This window comes from Medicago sativa, chromosome 3, assembly GCF_051527215.1.
Source record: "Medicago sativa cultivar Bolivia chromosome 3, Bolivia_mono, whole genome shotgun sequence".
In the NCBI taxonomy this organism is placed as follows: Eukaryota; Viridiplantae; Streptophyta; class Magnoliopsida; order Fabales; family Fabaceae; genus Medicago; species Medicago sativa.
The window spans coordinates 56,168,055-56,189,469 of NC_140751.1; the positions used below are offsets into that span (position 1 = coordinate 56,168,055).

The following is a 21,415-nucleotide window of genomic DNA, read 5'->3' on the forward strand; positions in this document are numbered from 1 at the left end:
AATAAAAACACTAATTAGAATCTGTCACGTAGACCAATACTCATAGAAACTCAATGGAAACTTTTATAAAATGACATATTTTTTCTCTTGTTAAGTTTCTTCTTGCCTTTTTATTTCAAAAATGTATTTATGTGCTACTTAAAATTTTAGAGAATGATAAAATCTTAGTATTTTACATTTCTTACAAAATAGAATTAATTTTTGTCCACATTTTTAATTTGGTTTATGTTGTTTGTCGAAAATATGTTGTGTTTTACCTTTTTAACTCGATTTTATTGTTAGAAACCTAAAAAGTTATTGTCTCAAAAAAACCGCACCAACCGATCCAACCCAAACCGCATTGGTTTGGTTTGGTTTGGTTCAGATTGTACTTTAAAAGTCAACCGAACCGAACCAAACCACATGCTTTTTTATTTTGTAGTTCGGATGACTTTTAGTCTCAAAACCAAACCAAACCGCACCGCGAACAACCCTAATTAAATATGTTTTTGGTCCCTACAGTTTGCACGACATTAAAGAGTCCTTACATTTCAATAAATTTTTTAAAATTCCCACATTTTTTCTCCGTTAGTACATTTAGTCCCTGCTGTCCATTTTTTATGATTGGACAAACCGAACATGCCACATAAACGCCACTAGGATGCCACATGCTCATTAATGACATGTCATGCAACATGTTAAAATATTAATTTAAATTAAAATTTAATATTTTTATTTTTTTATTAGGTGAAACAACCCCTTCTTCTTCTTCCATAATCTCTCTACTAATCTACGAACACAACCTAAAATCATAATCTTTTTACTCTCTCACGACTTGTCTCTCTTGTAACAACCCTTATTCTCACACGACCCTTGACCATCCACCCTCAAATCCATCCAGCCACGACACTACCACCATCTTCGTCACTCCCGCCACCTTAAGCGATGCCCATCACAAATCGAAACATCCATCCTATGTGTTTTCCGCACTCCACCGTCACACCACCACGCCCCCCACGCTGTCGTCATCGCATATCTCGCAATCGCAGATCTAGCTTTGTGTGGTTTTCTTAGCTTTGTGTTGCACTCGCGGATTTACATACACTGAACATGATTTTGGATTTTAGTGTTCCTACCAATCTTCCAAGACCCATGATCCCTTTCTTGATTTGTTGTTTCTGCTAAAAGAAGTGAAGCATAAGACGAAGAAAAATTATTGAAAAAAACAAAAGTATTAAGGAAGAGAAAAGAAGATAAAATGTCTGATTTTTTGGTATGAGAGATGGAAAGATCAAATTAAATTAGAAGGAAGAGAGGAAGATGAAGATGAAGAAGTGAAAGATGAAGATCTTTTGACTTATTAGATTTTTATTTTTTGTAATATGTCTGCAACACAAGACACAAAATGGGACCCACCCTTATGCCACATCGGTGTTCTGTTAATAAAATAGACGACAGGGACTAATTTCGATAACGAAGTAAAATGTGAGGATTTTAAAACATTTTTTTGAAAGGTAGGGCTATTCTTCGAGGTCTCTTAAAATGTAGGGACAAAAAACATATTTAACCCTAAAATCTGTTATATTTATTAATGAGTGGTGATAGGTTGACACCCTTAGGTGGCATACCACCCTTGTACACACTTCCACCTGTCAAAATTAATATTAAATACTCTTACAAAGTGCCAGCTAAAAAAAAATTGAGTTTCAATCGCAGTTCTCTCTCATCCTTCCTTTCTCTCTTCTACGTTTGTCTCATTCCCTCTCTAGTTGCCTTCTATACACATCTATTTCTGGTGACCATCCACCATATCGACGACGACAACACTACTAACCGTCAACCATTATCCTCCCTTCATCACCGACCACCATCGTCCTATTCCTCCATCACCGACGTCTCTCTTCCTCATATCTCTTTCTTGCCGACGTCTATCTCTCCCATTTTCTGTCAGTGGTGAGAGCCACCACCACATCTTGTTCTCTATCCCTCACATCCGTCAACACCACCTCTGTCGTCCACGCCTGTCCAGATATGGAGAAAGCCTCCGCAGCCAAAGGCCTCCATCCTCCCACCATCATGATGCAACAAATCTGGAAAAATTCAATGGCGGAGACGTTGTTGTTGTTGTGTTGGAAAGATGAACAACGAAGGGAAATAATAGGGGCGACAGTGGTGGTGAGGAAGGGCAGAGGATGTGATCGGTGGAGCAACCACAGTGGTATTGGTGAGGGAGTGGCAGGTTTGAGAGAAGGGAGAGAAAGAGAAAGTGATAAAGCTGAAGGTGTGGTTGGTGGAAGACGAGAAAGAGGTCTTTTCATTGAGAGAGAATATGAAAAGAAGAGTGGTGAGAATTGAAAAAAAGGGATTTGTGAAATTACCAAAATACTTTGCTGTGTAAGTTGTGTACAAGAGTGGTATGGGAAAAAGGGTGTCAATAAAACATTCTCCTTTAAGTTAATATCAAAGCCATTTTAATTGCTTTGTCTTCCATTTTCCTTTTCTTTTTATTTTTGTAGTCAAATCAAACAAATAAATTTTACAAGAGTGGTGAAACTAAATTCGAATTTTTGGTAGAACCTAATTGCTTTTAAAGGTGAATATTATGAAATTTTGATCTAATTAGTCCATTTCTATTCAATTTTTGTGAGGTTTTTTAATAAACCCAGGCAACGCACGGGTCAAAAGTCCAGTGATATGTCAAGTTTCTAACGTAAACAAACTAATGAGTGAATGATATCCAGTACAAAGTATAACACTAGAACTAATTTACAATTTATATCTTGCAAATAAATAAAACTAGTGTTGATATTATGAAGTAATACAATTAGGGTTTGCCTAACATGTGCAATATTGCACATCTTAAAGCAACCAAAAGTAGTAAATTCTTATTTAAAAACAACAATTATTTATTAAAAAGTTATATTTAATACAAATTGTTCAAGTTCCAATGTAAAATTACTATTTTAAACTTCTTAACATGTGCAAATTTGTAAATGATGGAAAAACTCTATTACCACTTACGGCCACACTAGGGGTGGAAATAGGCTAGACCGGGCCGGGCTTTGTAAGGCCCAAGCCTGGCCTACTTCAAAAATTATAGGCCTGAGCCTGACCTATTACCCGTCATAGGCTCAATTTCGAGGCCTGGCCTGACCTATTTAAAGGCCTGATGAAGCCCGAAAGCCTATTTGAAAGCTTATTTTACACTAAAGTCTAGCAACACATGTAAGCATACTACTAAATAGGCCAAAATTTACGAAGGCCTAAAGCACATGAATATATGTGGTACTAAATAATGAAATCTTACAAAGGTCTAATCACACCAATATATCTACTACTAAATGACCAATCATATGAAGGCTTGAGTTTATGAGAAAAAAACTTCAATGATATCAATAATGGAAGATATATTATACATAAAAAGCTTAATAGGCCGGCCCGACGGGCTTAATAGGCTTTTTTGTAAGCCTTAGCCTGACCTATTTAATTAAATAGGCTTTATAAAAAGCTTGAGTCTGGCCTTGTTAATAAACGAGCTGGGCCGAGTTAGACTTTAAATAGGCTAGGCCATAGGCCCCTGTCGGACGGCCTGACCTGTTTCCACCCGTAGGCCACACTTATTCATTACATACACAAAAAATGATTACGTCACATTTCACTCAACTACTCACTTTTTAATGTTATAAACTTATAACTTATTAATTGATAACTAGATATATTCGAAACTTAACATCAATCACAACAATCACATGCGCCCACACTTCATAATATTCATTATATTGAATTGATGCCTTGATCTATGTGTGCCTATATTAGATATGAATCTTACTTTAACTTAACTTTGTTAATAAGTACACAACTCGAAAGATGCAAACTCATTTAACATATACTTTGTCTAGCAAATGTACCATTTTCTGCCATTTGATGTTTGTTTTTCGATTTTGCTAGCTTCAATATTATATGTACAATAATTGATAGGTTACTTGACATCAGTAAATTATGATAGAATGACGGATTCTTTCAACAAAACAAGCTCATAAGCTGATTTTATTTTGAGTCTTCTAAAAAATGACCGTAACAAAAAACATTAAGGATTAATCCTTCAGTCTATGTTTATGTGTCGACTAGCAACTAGGCAAATGATTGATTAATTTCTGTCTCTGTGTAAACTAGCAACTAGGTAGCCGATTGATTAATTTCACATATCCTAAGTACGACACTCCAAATGATTTCATTAATATCAAACTACCCTCCAATAGCAACTTTGATGATTATTCATAAATAATAATGTTTGAAACATTAAAGAAAGAATATATAACTGCAATGAATTGTTAGTTGAACCGACTCATAACTGAAGTCAATCAAAACTCTAATTTCCCTCAAAGAAAATCTCTTATACAAGCAAGTTCAATTACCAATTACCTTAACTGATAACATAATTATTGGAGAACTCCATTAAGTAATCTCTCTTCCAATAAAGAAGATCATCAAACATTTAAATCAAAACTTAATTTTAATTGAGTAAAATCTAAAGCAATTGAAATCTATCTAAAGCCATTTGATATTATTCAGATTCACTTCATCCTCAAACCAAAATCTCAAAATTTTAATCCTCATGTAGCTAAATTCACAACACAAATCAAAATTTGATATTTTAAGGATGCAACATCACTTCTCTTACAATAATCTTTCATTCAATACATGATGTTGAAGGTAGCAGCAACAATACAATACTAACGATCATAGCAACAATTCAATTGTATCTGCAAAGAGGATACCTCAAGGAACACAAAGATAATCCTAAAGCAAGACAAATATGTACATCATGCTTCAATTTTTTATTGTACAATAATTGATAGATTCCTACTTTGCATTCATTAATTATGACAAAAGGACAATACCATCAACAAAACAAGTTCATATACTATAGAGACTGCAGATCCAATTACCACAAATTAGAACTCTTCTATTTATAAGAACGCTTTAGAAATAATAAAGAATGACATTAATGATACCAACTGAAAGCTAACTGGGAGGAGACTTTGAAGTTATGAGATGATGAAAGTGATGAGAAAATTGATGTGGGGATTTTACATTGAGCTGGGCTAGAGTCTTTCAAAAATGACAATTAACGTTATTAATCCAAAAAAAAATGCTAATTTTATATATTTATTAAATCTTATTGTTGTGGAATTCGAACTAAAATCATACCAATAAACTTAAATGTGACAACCATTAATTATTCTCAAGCAACAACATCAAATAACAATTAAGTGTAAAACAAATCCACAAACATAATCAAAGAACAAAAAAAAAAAAAAAGGAGTAAAAGAACAACACACTAATGTTTGTTAACCCAGTTCGGCCCAATATGACCTACATCTGGGGGAGACAGTAGCTCTCCAATCCACTATGAAACGAGTGATACAAGGAGGTTACAAGAAATTAGATCCAAGAGTTTTCAACTATCCTTAATTTCTTTCCATTTATCAAGTCACTCAGCCCACAATGAGATCCTAAGATAAATTAAGAGAGAAAGTGTCATCTTTCCTCTAATTAGAGATCTCACTTCCTAAAGTATATGAAATATTCAAAATATAAAAATATTATCTTCACGTTCACCTTTATCTAAACTCAGTTTTGTCATCCCACCTTTCATAAACAAATTCCATGTATCCATCAATATTCTCTATGCTCACCATAAATAATTTTCTTTTGACATGTTTCTCCTGTTTGATACATCATGTATCAACCATCAACCATATTGGCTTATCAGAGTATGTGTATCATGTTACATCAAATAGTACAAATTGTACAAATTCTATAGAAAATCAGAAAGATGTATCAATCAATAAGAAGTAAATGAAATTAAAATTTGAAAAAAATACATGCAAAGCCTTCAATATATATCTCTTTGTATAGACAAACTAGTTTGCCAATTATTCATAAATAATCGTGTCGAAGAAATTAAGAAAGAATATACTATAACTGTAATTGAAGTGTTAAACACTAAACCTTAAACCCTAATCATGTCGGAGACATTAAAGAAATAGCTGGTTAAATTTCCTTTGTAATAAAGAAGGAAGAAATATAGCTGCAATTGAAAGAATATATAACTGCAATCGAAGTTTTAATTTGTTGTGTTAATTATGTAGAAGACATTAAATAAAGAATATATAACGCTAATTGAAGTGTTAATTTGTGGTATGCCTCAGACAATAAAGAAATAGATTTGTTAAATTTCCTTACGATAAGGAAATGAACTGAGTAGTAGTATTGCTGTAATTGAAAGAATATATATAACTGCAGTTGAAGTGTTAATTTGTTGTAATCATGTCGGATACATTATGGAAAGAACATATAAATGTAAATGGGGTGTTAATTTATTGGTTCATAGTTGAATTTAATCGTAGATCCACTCTCCTCAAAAATCTTATTCAAGAGAATTGAATTTTAGCGTAAATAGCAAAACACCAATTACCTTAACTGATAACATAATTATCGAAGAACTCCATTAAGCACTTTCTGCCAATAAAGAATATCGTCAAAATTTGCAATTAAAACTTAATTTAATTGAGTAAATCTAAATCACATAAATCGTATCTAGAGCCTGGTTTTACATGAGCACGAAATTAGTTAACCAAAACAATCACAGTTCCTCAAATTTCGCATAGCTTGATTTATTTAAACTTCAAAGGTAAACTAATAAATGATACCTTAATCAGTCAGCAACGGAGAAAATTCAGTGATTGTGATAAATCCTTTGCGATTAGTGTTATGATTTGTTTCTTTGCTATGCGTGGTATATCAATAAAGATAAATTAAAGCACAACGAGAAGAACAAGAAGATCACACACACCACCACACCTGAGGAAGATCCCGGGCAATTCCCGTGCGATCTTTCTCAGAAAGAACAAAATATTTTTTTATTCATTTTTTTGACCTGCCATGCAAGCGCACCTGTCATGGCAAAGGTCGGTTCACAATCACAAAATTTTCATCAACATCATCATCATCATGTACCTAAATTCATAACAACGCTTCTGTTACATAATCTTCTCTTCAATTTCAATACATGACAAAACTCGCGATCATTGCAACGATCCAATTGTATCTGCAACGAGAACACTTCAACTAAGTTGATGAACATGAAGAAACTCCGAAAGCAATATAAATAAGAAGATCGCACTTACTTGCAATGATAGATCTAGGAAATGGAACTTCAGACCTACAAAAAAATACGCAAATGAAAATGAAATTAGAACAATCGTGATGATGATTAAAGAAAAATAATCAACAAAGGTACGATTAATCATACCAAGGAAAATTAACCATCGGTGTGTAGATCGTGAACCAATCCATGTGGAAGAATTTTCAGCACGCTACAACGAGATTGATGAAGAAGTAGATGATTGATGAATATTGGTCAGAATAAAAGAAATGAAGTTGTTGTGAAAATTCAGCGTTTGTTTTACACTATATAAAGAGGTTGTTACGTTGAGTTTGGATCCTTCTATGGGCACGTTGATGACGAGGCAGTGGTTCTTATCCTTTTTTAGGCAAAAAAGGAAGGAAAAAATAAAATAAAATTGTGGCTGTATTTGCTCTTAGTTGTGGGTAAGTACAGATTGTTGCTTGTTGGCTTTGATCATATGTGGGAATGAAATAAATGTTATTCAACAATTATCCACTAAAATGAGTAAAATATAAAATAAGAAAGTCGAAAGTTGATATTATAACAAATTCCCCGTCAAAAAATTTTTTTATAACAAATTCATTGTTTTTACTTTTTAAACAAATTCCATGTTTGTTATTAGAACAAATTTGGGTGCGTCCTTGCTAATAACAAAGATAATATTAGAGAGAGTTGGGGTAACACCTATAGTAAAAAAGATGGTAAAAAATATACTCAGGTGAAATAGGAATGTATAGAGAATACATGTAAATTTCATAGTAAGAAGAGTAAATCAGTTAGATGATAGTCGGATCATTAGAGGTAGATGAAAACCTAAAAAAACTATTAAAAAGATTCAGAGATTAATGAGTTGTACCGGAATATGGTTTATGATAGAACATAATGGTGTAATTTGATTCATGTAGTCAACTCCACTCAGTGGGATAAAGCTTGGTTGTTGTTGTTGTAGTAAAGTACTATAGGAACATACAGCGAATATGAAGAATTTATCTAAGCCCTCCAAAATTAGGGGTGTACGTGGGTCAATTTGGGTTGGGTTTGACCAAACCCAAGACCAGAACCATATAGGGTACTTCGATTTAAGTGAGGTAAAATAAGCACTCGTTACACTATTGAACTGGTTTGAGCAAACCCACTAATTTCCGGTTTGGATTAGATTGGGTAGTGGGTTACCCAAATTATCTTTATGTTGTTTTGTTAATATTAAATTACTAAATGATGAGTCCTCATATTAATTTTAATAAAAAAATACTCAACTTTTTTATTTCTAAAAAAAATTGTATAACCTATTTTCACTAATTTTAATGTAAACAAAACAATAAATGATAATATTAAGGGCCCGTTTGTTACGGATTAAAATAAAAGTGATTTTGACATAAAATAATTTAGAGATTATATTTTAGAGATTTTATGAAAAATCATAATCTATTTTGCGTTTGTTTACCATGATTAAAATCACTTTTTTTAAACAAATAATTTAGTTTGTTTGGATACAACTATATAAAAGGGATTTTTTGTTACAAAATTAGTTCAATCTTTTAAATCATATTTTCTCTCTCCTCTAAAAAAATCTATTTTTTGAGAAGCTGCTCTTAACAGCTTCACATTTGAAGCAGTTTTTAGATTTTTTTTAGATTCTGATTTTTTTAAAAAGCTGTAATAAACGAATGTAAAGTTCTTAAAGTCATAGTTTTGAAACTCGGCTCGAACCGGCCGGTTGGACCGGTCGAACCGGGAACCGGTGGGTAGACCGGTTCGAGCATACCTTCGGATCGGCCATGCAGTTGGCTCGGCGAGAACCGGTCAAAACCGGTCAAACTCGGTAAAAACCGGTGACTCGGCCGAGTTATGGGTTGAACCGGTTCTTCTCTCTTTTTTTTTTTTTTTTGCTTTTAACTTAAATCATGTTACAAAAAATGCCACAGATGGGAGTTGAACTTGTGACCCACCCAATAAGAAACAACTTCCTAACCACTGAAGTGCTTGTTCATTTTGTTTTAAATTTTCTTTTAATAAGAATATATTAAGCAAATTTTTGGATAAGATTATAATTGTCAAAATATTGAATACTGTACAATGCAAATACCCATCAATTATTATTTTTTAGTTGATTAAAATGCCTCACAAAATTAACGTTTAATACTTTACAAGGCAAATACCTATCGATTTTTTTTATAAAAATAACTCACAATATTAACGGACAAAATCATAGACATATATAATTATAAAGCTTCCCTAACAAAAATATAATTATAAAGCTCAAATATTTTATTTAAAGCTCATGAATAATTACTCTTCGCTTTTTTTTATCGCATGAATAATTAGTCTATTAAATTATGTTTGTTGGATATTTATTTTTATTTTATATATATTAATATTTTAGTTGTTGGAGTAATCGAGTCACCGGTTCAATCCGATTTAATCTAATTAAATACCTATACAAATTTAATCTTAACACCGGGTTATCTAACCGAGTCATCCGATTCTGTCGTGCGGTTCAACCAATGACCCGATGGTTCAACCATCGACTCAGTGACTCAGTGCCTCTGCCGAGTCGATGACCGATCCGAGTTTTAAAACTATTATTTTATTAAAAAAAGTGATTATTTTCTTAAAAAAAAAACTATAACAAACGGGATCTAAATAGGGTTAAATATGTTTTTGATCTCTATAAAATTGGGAACTTCTAAGTTTAATCCTTACTTAATTTTAATAGGTTTTTTAGTCCCTACAAAAAAAAATTACTTCTAATTTTAGACCCTGCTAAAACAAAGTTTGTTTAACTATCCTTGAACTCTTAAATTTTTGAACGATTTTTTTTAGACAAGTTTTTTTTTGGTAGTGGCTGGGGTTTGAACCCCGAACCTTGCATATTTTAGACAAGTTTAGAACACTATGAAAGGTTCATTTACTAAAATTTAGAATTTTTTAAAATAAAAAGAATTAAATATGAATTTTTTAAAACGACGAAAGTTAAAGATAAAAGTAACAGAATCTGGACGTAGAAATCAAATTTTGTGACAATTTTTTGCACATGGACTTTTAGTAATGTTCTTAACATGTCTACAAAAAATTGTTCAAAATTTCAAGAGTTTAAGCATAAATTAAACAAAATTGATTTGAGTAGGGACTAATACAAAGTGCAGAAAAAAAAAATTAGGGACTAAAAAACTATTAAAATTAAGTAAGGACTAAACTTAAAAAGTCTCAATTTTATAGGGACCAAAAACATATTTAACCCTATTAAATAAGGGGGCTGCTAACTTACTCCCACCCAAAAACATGAAGGAGTGAGTTAGCAAGTCTACTCTCACTTGTTTTTTACCAAAACACCTACATGTTACTTTTTAAAAATGGTTCTAAGTGAAGGATAATCGAGTAATTTTGTTTTGAAACAAAAATTGGTTTCTCAATTGTGGCGTGTTCGGTGTCCACATCTTGTTTTCTTTGATCAGTAAATAAATCAAGTGAGGCTTATTTTATTTTATTTTTTTTTACAAAGGCTTCTTTTTAAATGGGGTTTCATAATTATTAAAAAATTGTAAATAGAATTTTAGAAATTAATTACATAATGTAACGTAATAGTAAAGATACCGTAACTTGTTTTTTATAATCAGGTAATTAAAAAAATCAAAACACTAGTATCATATTATTTCAGTAATTAACTTCATAATCCATGGTTTGATATAGAAAAAGATATTTTTTGTTTTTTAACTAATTAAATAAAACTTACAAAATTACCCTTCTACAAAAATTGGTTTAAATAGTGGCAAGTGGGTATTTTGGTCAAAAGCAAGTGGGAGTAGACTTGCTAACTTACTCCTACATGTTTTTGAGTGGGAGTAAGTTACCAACCCTATATAATGAGATAATCAGATAAACTTGTATTAGTGTTGCAAAAATCTCTTCATGATAATCTAAATTAATAAATTTGTGAAACAGTCGAATCATCCAGTTGTAATATGATGTCTGTCAGCATATTTTGTGTCAAGATATGTGTCAATATAGCATTACTTATTTAATTAAAAGGTATATTGGGGTAAAAATTGGAGATGGTTTGGGATGGAATTGGCCCATCATGTTCCATTTTACTCCATTAAACTTAAAGAAAATCAAACAATAGAATTTCATTCTATCAATCCAAACAAAGCCTTAGAGCACATTGTCTCCTCTTGAATCCACCACTTGACTCCGCTGAAATTAATCGGAATCTAATGAAACAACTTTTGAATATTGAGATCACTGATCAACAAAAGTTTGCCATTTAACAGGGCATTGATAATTTACAAAGTTTACCCTAACATAACCAAAAAAACCAAAACTTTGTTTACCCTTGCTCCCTATTCTGCTCTATATACCTAGCTGGCATTTCTCTGTGGTCCATACAACAAAAAGTTTATGTGCCAAGTATGTTTTCCTATCTAATATTACCAGTCTATTTACCTTTGGTCGCCATTGGTTTTTATCTTCTTGTTGCTATTCAAAAATGTGAAATCAAATTCTCCAGAAGAGGAACTGGAGCTGGAACTGGAAGAACTATCACTACTCAATTCTTCCAAGATATCCAATGTTGCAGCGATTCCAAGAGAAGAAGCAGAAACTCTGTTAAAAATTCTGCTAGGTTCAGCCGGTTTTGTTGCAAAGTTTCTTCGAACGGCTCCAAATGAACATTTTTCCCCAGTATCTGAAATGACACATGAATTAGTCTCTTTTATAATCAATGTTGCTTGTGAATTATACTAATCATCATAAATCAGGAAATCGGACGAGGAGTGTCGGCAACACACTCTTTTATTGGTTGAAAGTCAAATGAATTCGCCCCAAATCCCACATAAATATAAATATAATAGTACATATATGAATTTCAACCAATAAAAGAGTGTGCTGAAAAGCGTGTTAAGAGTGTTTTACTAACATAATTCAAATAGATTTGTAAACAAAATATTTCAAGCAAAGCTTGGAAAATGAAGATCCCTAAACTGTGTTCTCGTAATATCCAGCCTCTCCTAGTAAATGGCTATTAAGTTATGCTTTCATCAAGTGTAGATATTTATATGTGCATTGATAGTACACCGTAACCTACCTAGTTTTTATAGGAAAGATATAGCATTTTGCCACCTACTTTCTTCTTTTTGTTTTTTATGGGAAGCTAAATAAGGAAAAGATAAATAAATCACCAAACAGAATGATTAGGATAGTAGTCAGGGGCGGATCTCTATTGAGACCCCCAGGTGCCGTGGCACCCCCCAAGTTTACTATATATATAGTATTATCCATAATATAGCAAGGAATTTCCAGTTGTTCTAGCGGATAGGGGGTGCTTTTACAAGGCTAAAGGTCGTGTGTTCGACCCTTTAGCCAGTATATTTTTGATATTTTCTTGTGCATTTTTAATATTTTATCAAAAAAAACGTTCCCAAGGAGAATCGAACCCGCAACACAACGCTTATTTAAAGCAATTCAAACCACCAGATCACTTATTATTGTATGATATTACTTGAAATATTGTAATATATAAACGTTCATTAAAAGTGGAGTATACAAAAGCATTTGGCACCCCCAAGAAAATAAGTGAAGATCCGCCACTGATAGTAGTTGTGTAATGGAACGGGAATAAAAAGCTAACATGGCTTCAAATGCAATAGTTACAGGTCCTAGGGTATGCCGTACCTAAATTTCATAGAAAATGCACAAACATGACTTCTAATAAATCTATATACATCCCATTTTCTTAGACTCTCGCAACAAGGTTAAGTTATGCAATAAAATACATATATCACCAAATCTTTTTCCTCAATTATTCACCCGACAGGGAGTTGAGTCACCATATTTACCCAAGCATATCATCTGTTCCATATTTTATCTAAACTCAACTAATCATAAATATGACACAGCCGTAAAATACTTGAGATTAGGAATTCTTATATCTCTAATCTAGGAATAGTCATGAATGCATTAAAGAAAAAGTTATGGCAAGCTTCACAAAGAGAAAAAAAAACTCATTAGCTAGCTTCCATGGTTTTCCCGTCCTTGAGATTTCAAGGAAGCATAGAAGAGGAGTGCTAAGAACACACTCTTATTTGATTATTGTTGTTTGAATGAATTCATGACTTTGTATTCTAGACATAGATGCAAACACATGAAACCCGTTAAGATTTTTTTTTGTTCTTAGAAATTGAGGTTGGGTCTAACACAACCCCACAAAATCGGCTTATGAGGTAAGGATTTCCCCCACCTTTAAACACATGTTCAAGCCATCTTTTATCCAATGTGGGACTCTTAAACACACCACCTCATGCCCAACACTATTGGGATTGGTGCGTGGATAAATGGTGGGTGGCCCGATAGCGGAAACCTAATAGCAGGTGGCCCAATAGATCTTGAAGGAGGCTCTGATACCATCTTAGAATAATCTAGAATAGTCTGATATAATATCAAGATAATCTAAAATATATTTTATATTCTAACAATAATAAAGAAAAAATATTGAATTACGGATTAGAAAAACATTTCGATAAATATATTTTATTGGCAAATATACTACTATGTAGGGCTAAATGACATATTTTATGTTAGCAGAATAAAGATTGGAAATATGAATTAGCATATTCACAAGCAAATTTCCATAGAAAAGATACTACATTCATGTGTTATTGCGTATAGTGGTTGTCGCAGTTGATCAAGAGCAGTCCAAAAAGCTGAAAGGGGTTTCTAGAGTGCCTCTAATGAACGTTGGCACTCAATATCCTCAATAGCACATAAAATAGTCTCTTTTCTATGCAATGTTGCGTATGAATTACCTTCATGTTTATCAATATCACCTATATAAGTAACAGTTAATATTCAACTAGGCCCAAATGGTCGCACAAGTGTTCCCTTGAGCCATGATAGATGTGGGTCTTATCAGACACGGGAGATAGATCACCAATCTTCAAGTGTTAGAGATCATCGATCTCTCCCCGTTCTGTTGAGACCCCTTCTGGCTTGTGGGTCTGTCCAGGAAAGTGTGTTCTCTCCTAGTTCACAGCATTTGTTTGTGAGCGTTATTGTCTTTGTATGTCTTCAAGTACAATCTTTGTTGCGCCTGTTCGTTTGCCTCTAGTATCCCAGGTCCTATTTTTACACCCCAAATATGTTGCTATTGTTAATTTCAAACCTCAATGTACCGCTCCAATTTGGTTCAACATCGTGCTGCCACAAACACCACTGTCAATTTTAGTTGCTGCCTGGACTTCAAGAGTGGTTAGCACCGGTCTAATACCATTTTGGTTAGGTTTGAAGAGGTAAAGCCATCTAATTGGAGCTTCAGGTGTGGTTAGCAGTGACAGAAAACTGTTTTTGTTTGGTTTGGTTTGGTTTGAAGATATGCCACCTTCTGGTTGGGGCGACAGTTGTAATTCACACTGGCCCGAAAGCCATTTTGGTTTGATTTGAAGTTGTATCATCTTCCAGTTCATGCTTAAGCTACTGCTGGGCACAAACTTTATTGACTAATAATTAAATTGTTCTTGTGTTCACCATTGGTTTATCAAAATATCTTTTTGGGTTTTGATTAAGTTGGGTGTTATACTTTTCTACTACATTTATAACAAGCTTAAAGCTAACAAAGCTTTGGCTTGAGAGGGGCATTAGATTTGATAATATTTAAAAAATAAAAAAAAACCTTAAAATATACTAATATTGTGTTTAAGTATAGTGGCGTATCCCTTAAGATCAATTTCTAATATTATAGTATCATAGACTATCTACCTAAGATTAGTTTGCATATTTCTTAGTTATTATCATGATTTGTTTTTTAACTTATCTTTTTATATAGGACTAGGAGTCTAATATCTCGCCAAATAGAGGTTAGTGTTTAGTTTCTTTCATATTCAAAATATATTTTTTTTTTTCTTCTTTTATCTCAAGCCCATAACTTCAATAGTTTTTTCAAGAATGCATATATTGTTAGCAAACATGACCACCAAGTGAATACATATAGTTAGCAAAAAAGCAGTTAAAAACTCCATACCTGAAGAACCTTGACCATCTTTCTTGCTTGGTTCACCAGCCAATCTCTTCCTTTCAGCCGAATCCTTGACATTTTCACCTTTGAGTTCACTAACAGCACAAGCCTCCCCATCAGCATCCCCACTATTCTTCACCACCTCAAGCACGTGTCTTTCATTCCCCAATTCAGCTTTCATAACATTCCCATCTTCTAGGTCAGTCCCATTACCATTCTCCCTAAACTTCACCAACTCCTCACCACACCATTCTCCATTGACTTTATGTGCCTCAACATCAAAATCATGTATTCCAAAGCTCTTAAATTGATTCTTCCTGTGCAGTAACCTAATCTTCTCTTCAATTTCCTCCTTCAGCTTTGCTTCCCTGTCCTCTAAGGGCTCTTCACTGTTGATATCATTACCTGACATTAATAGATCAGGCGACAATCTTGTTGCAAGGTTTGCTTTTACTGCTCTTGATGAACTTAGCCGCTCAGTATCTGCAATTAAATGTGACATAATAGATCAGGCGACAATTAATTACTTCCAGAATAGGAAATGAAGAGCAGTAGAGTTTATAACCCTTGTAAAATATTGCCAATTTTTCCACGTTCATGAAAATTAAGTGGCCGTCCACAAAAACTCAGATTTCTACTAAATTTTACAAATAAAAATGCCAAAACATAATGCTGAGCCTTATATTACTAGTTACATCAAATGAATTTCAAAAGACATGAGTCGAGGATACCCTGCCAATAAACTACATAGTATTCTCTAACCAAACTGAAAAAGGCACAGGTAGAGCAATGTAAAAGTCAATGTGCCAAGTAAAGGACAAGACTCTTTCACCATAAGGCAAATACAAGCACATTCCTGAGTTTTGTGCAACAAAGTATTAAACACAAAAATTCACCATTTTTTCCATCAAATTCACTGCACCATCTGCCATGGTTAAAACACCATCCATTCTACAACTATTCTTGACTCCACTAATCGTAATTGTGACATAGACACTGCCTTAATGTCATGACAGAGCACAAAACTAGTGTCCAACAAATTATCTTGATCATAATACTAACAAAACATTGCAATTTTTGTTGTTTCTTCAGGTAACATTAAAGAATGCATACATAGGCAGCAAACAAGCAAATAAAATTTCCATACCAGAAGAAACTAGAGCATCTTTCTTGCCTGGTTCACCAACAAATCTGTTCTTTTTGGCCAAAACCTCGACCTTTCCAACATCCAGTTCCGCAACAGCACAAGCCTCCCCATTACCAACCCCTCTATTCTTCAACCCCTCAAATTTTCCTTTTCCGTGCCCAACTGCAGATTTCAAAACCACTCTATCATTTAAACCAAGCCCATTACCGTTCTCCCCAACCTTCATGAGCTCCTCTTCACGCCTTTCTCCCGTGACTGTCTTCACCTCAACCTCAAAATTGAGCCTTCCCCAACCGTTGAATTGATTATTCTCTTGTAATTCCCTCACCTTCTCTTCAGCCGCTGCCTTCAACATTGCTTCCCTAACCACTAGAGTCTTGGCCAAAACCTCAACGTTTTCACCTTCTAGTTCAACAACAGAATAAGCCTCCCCATCACCAACCCCTCTATTCTTCAACACCTCAAATTTGTATTTTTCATTCTCCCCAAGCTTCGTAATCTCCTTTCCATGCCTTCCTCCTGTGACCGTGTTCACCTCAATCTCAAAATTGAGCATGCCCCAACTCTTGAATCGACTATTCTCTAGTAGTTCCCTCAACTTCTCTTCAGTTGCTTGCTTCAACATTGCTTCCCTAACCACTAGCGTCTCGTCTACACGGTCAAAATTATCCCCTGGAGTAATTCCAATTGGTTTAAACATAAAAAAACAAAACCCAATATAACTTAACTACTAATTAAAATTCTAAAACTATTTAAAATAATGATAATTCTTCATCAAATACGGGTTTTTAATATCGTTTTAGTAAAATCAATTTTCGTCAACGTCGAACCAACCAAACATACATACTCAATAATCATGTATGCAAACATAATCATCAAAAAAAGCACTTAAACAAACATAATCATCAAAAAAGCACTTAAACAAACATAATCATCAAAAAAGCACTTAAAATCACCATACCTGAAGCACCTACACCATCTTTCTTGCTTTGTTCACCGACCCCTCTCTTTTCCTTCACCAAAACTCTTCCACCTTCAAAATCACCACCACCACCACCACCACACGAAACCCCATTACCAACCTTTCTCTTCTTCCCCACTTCACCACTACACCTTCCAAACCCTAATTCCCCATTACTCCTTTCTTCCTTTACTCTCTTCAGCTCCATTTCAACACTAACCTTTTCCAACATTAACATATCAAATTTCTCTTTTAACAACTCAACTTCATTCTTCTTCTGATCAATCTCACCTTTTAACTTTTCTTCCCTAGCAATTAGGGTTTCTTCAACAAGGTCGAAATCTGACCTTATAAACGCATCTCGGAGCTCGGATACGAGCTCCGAGATAGTCATCCGGTTCAGATTACTCCGGCTCCGCCAATCGTCCGGTCCGAAAAACGGTTCGAAATTGGGCCGCGGTTCCATGAGCGTGAAGCGAATGTACGAAACTGGGAGAGAGTGATGAAGAAAAACGAGAGAGTGAGAAATGAGAGGGAACGATGGAATATGAAGAGTGAAAATGGGTATTATGCATATGCGACGTCGTTTCTGGTTTTTGAAGACCAAGTGACTGTGATTGTGATTGTGATTGTGATTGCATGAATGAGGAAATGAGTATGAAGAGGTGTTTTTTTCTTTTTAATTAAAGTAAATTTAGTACAAAATATTTGGATCTAGGAAAGAGATTTCTGAATTAAATTTTACTGTAGAAATTAGTGATAGATTACACACACACCCCCCACACCCACACCCCCCCAAAAAAAATTGAGATAGATTCTTTGGTTTTGTTTATTTTACTAATCGAGGTGGATTACTCTCAATTTGTTAGTATTACTCCCTCCGTTTTAAAATGAGTGTCGTTTTAGTCCAAAAAAAATTGTTTCAAAATGAATGTCACTTTACATTTCCAATACAACTTTAATTTTTTTCTTCCAATTTTACCATCAATAAATACTCCAACTTTTCTCTCACACAATTTTCAATGCAACTTTAATGTAACGCCCAAATTGAAAATATCTACAATATCCAAAAGAGCGCTAAAACTGATATTGGATACATTAATTATACAATAAAGATATCAACAACTAGTCATGAGATTAGGTACATCAACATCCAAAGTTATTATGTTACATTATTTCACCAAAATTTACTAAACAAGGTATAAATACAATGTTTGTAACAAAGCTTCTCTTAATATAACATATGAGTCTCTACTATACACCAGGTTGGTTCCAAGCATACTCGATCATTCCAAGACTTTTTCTTTACCTTTTCCTTGCGAAACCTGTGAACCTGAACAAATAAGGAGTTGGATGAGACATAATGCCTCAGTGAGTTATCTCTAACCCTAGGCTATTGATAACCTTGGGGACAACCTACGATTATCACGTGCCTAAAATACAACCTGACGGTTGATTATACGTGTGTGGTCATGTTTGTCTAGACGGAAGTGCATGCTAGTTCCGTCTTGAAACCATGTAACTCGTTGTAGGCTTGCTAACATCATACGTGTCATGGCGGTCAAGGGATCCTAGACCGCTTTGCTACGATACATTAAACGTACCGAAGCCTACACTATAATAATCATGACACAAACCTATACCGGACGAAAAGGAAAACCTAAGTTCGTCTTTGGCATAATATTATTTTCATGTTCTATTCCAACACTTGCTCATGTCTAACATAATCATAATCATGCATGGTCGTATTCGTTAAATCATAATGTTAGCGTGAATCAAACAAACATTATCTTGGTTCATTTTACGGAGAGCCCCGGGTGGAGTAACCCCGAGAACTATCCCATACATGACCGATGTACGTACATCGGACTCCCTCGGTGTCGTACGGGTCCCTTACGCCTTGAATCGTTCCCCTTAGATCGGAAACCTCCCGTATCCCCCTGACGTGGATAACAAGAGACACGAACACCTACATCATATGTTAGTCTTGATCATATGTATACATGTTCATTCTTGTTCATAAGCGTAGAAAATATTCTTCGTATTAAAACATACATAAGTATTCATCATGATTATCGCTACGCTCATGCAAAAACTACTATCTATTCTCTCAACCTCTAGGTTAAGTCTCTAGGTTTCCCATGTTTACATAACTTTACCCATTCTATCAATTAATGCTTTGTCAAGAGCACTTGATAATTACTCACAACATTTACCTTCCAAATACCATTCAACAAGGAAGTCTTGGGTTTCATGATCCTTGTTCAAGCAAAAGAGAGTTCTCTTTGATTATTAGAGAAGGTTAAGAATGAAAACAAATGTTCTGATAGTGCTCCATTATGAACAAATCAAAGTAGAAAAAGGAAAGGATTTTGTGTTGTTTCAAAGTGCAGAAAAATGTCAAACTTCCAGCATGGTTCGCTAATAGCGAAACAGAAAAATTGCCACGCCAGAAAAGTCGCTATTAGCGTACTTCTCTGTGAGCTTGCTGGTGATTTTTGCTATTAGCGTAAATCAGGCTAATAGCGAGTTTCTTGAGCCATTTCTGCAGAATTTTCAAATCTTCATGCCAAACCCTTATGCTTGAACTTGTCATTAACCCTAAACAGCCAGTGAACACAGCAAACAAGAAAAAGATGCAAGACATAACATATGAACACCTTATACAAATCTTATACCCTTGATTTAACCTTAAAAGCAAAACTACATATAGCATCTAAGCTTAAATCAAGTATGTACTATCATGAACTTACACCCATAGGATAGAATTCTATCTAAGAACTCACCTTGAAAGGTTGGTGTGGGTCTCAAGTCTCTAACCACAAAAACCCTAGAAAATCACTACTTCAAGGGAAAGGAAAACTAGTTGAGTAGCTTGCTCCAAAAACACAACACTTTGCCAAAGACTCTTGCTTGAGGAATCGAAATAAACTTGGGTGTTGGGAAGGAATAAGGAACCGAGTTCCTAGAGAGAGATGAGAGCTCAATGTTGTTGTTAACCTAGAGAGAGAGAAAATGATAAGCATAATGAAAAATGTTGGTCCTAAGTCTCTTAAATATCTTCTCCACATGAAATTCCATGAATACTATTTGTCTTAAACGTGCACATTTAAACGTTTTCAGATATTACGTTGGTTCCTGATAAGCGGGATATTACATTTAATTTTGTCTTTTTCCTATAAAGTAAGGGCAGTTTAGTAAAAGTGTTATATCCAATGATTATTCCATTCCATTTCTTAATATGTGTGCCAAAACCTAAAGCGACACTTATTTTGAAACGGATGGAGTTTTTAAAAGAAAATTGTTGATATTTTAATGGCAAAAGTTTTTTTTTTGGCAAATTTTAATGGCAAAAGTTAAAGAATTAAATATAGCAAATTTATTTTGAAAGTTGTGTATTTTTTGTTAAGTTTTAAAATTGTCATTTTCAACGTGAATTTCAAGTAAAATTCTAATTCCTAAAAAAAAAAAAGTAAAATTCTAGGGCTTGTTTGAATGACTTTTGGTTTTTAGTTTTTAAAACTTGTTTTATAAACCTATTTTAGAAAACTCTTTTTAAAAAGAAAATAGGAGAAAATGTGTTTGGTGATGTAATTTTTCAAAACTGTTTTAGGGATGAGAAAATGAGAAGATCCATTTGATAGTGTAATTCTTAAAAATTGTTTTGAAGATGATAAAATTTAGGAAAAAATAAACGATTTTTCCCTTAACTTAATTTTAGTTAACACTTTCGTTCTTTATCTTTTTTTTTGTTCCGATTTAGTCCTTTATGTTATGAAATGACAATATCTTATCATTTTTTATGCGATTTTTTTCGATGAAATCTGATTTTCTTTGTTTGTATGATGAATATTTGGGTTTGCTTATGAGTTTGATGAATTTTTTTTGGACTTTTTAATTATTTTTTTATAAAAAAAAGGATGACTATGTTGACATTTTATAACATAAAGGACTAAATCGAGACAAAAAAAAAAGATAAAGGACGAAAGAGTTACCTAAAATTAACTTAAGGAACCGTTCGTGTAATTTTGCCTAAAATTTATTTGGTAATCTATTTTTTTAAATTTATTTTATTTCATTACATTAAGTAATAAAAAGTAATAGATAGAAATTAATGATTTTTTTAAA

At 33.6% G+C, this 21,415-nt stretch overlaps 1 protein-coding gene and 1 long non-coding RNA gene across 4 annotated transcripts; both read right to left on the bottom strand.

Moving 5' to 3' along the window:
* Positions 1 to 5,305: 5,305 nt before the first annotated feature.
* LOC146938532 (uncharacterized) lies at positions 5,306 to 7,601 on the bottom strand. Its single transcript, XR_015031338.1, has 3 exons — positions 7,298 to 7,601; positions 6,461 to 7,207; positions 5,306 to 5,708 (listed from the first exon to the last, which is right to left on the bottom strand). It is a non-coding gene; the product is annotated as an uncharacterized LOC146938532 (long non-coding RNA).
* A 3,758-nt stretch (positions 7,602 to 11,359) lies between these two features.
* LOC146938533 (uncharacterized) lies at positions 11,360 to 17,946 on the bottom strand. Of its 3 annotated transcripts, XM_085752447.1 has the most exons (5): positions 17,288 to 17,946; positions 16,397 to 16,998; positions 16,327 to 16,348; positions 15,186 to 15,662; positions 11,360 to 11,858 (listed from the first exon to the last, which is right to left on the bottom strand). In XM_085752447.1, exons 1-5 carry the CDS (start codon positions 17,751 to 17,753, stop codon positions 11,614 to 11,616), a joined length of 1,812 nt encoding a protein of 603 aa, XP_085608573.1. In that variant the 5' UTR covers positions 17,754 to 17,946; the 3' UTR covers positions 11,360 to 11,613. The 3 variants fall into 3 exon arrangements, with proteins under 3 accessions (XP_085608573.1, XP_085608572.1, XP_085608571.1); XM_085752446.1 differs by having other exon boundaries at positions 16,327 to 16,977; XM_085752445.1 differs by having other exon boundaries at positions 16,327 to 16,998.
* Positions 17,947 to 21,415: the final 3,469 nt, after the last annotated feature.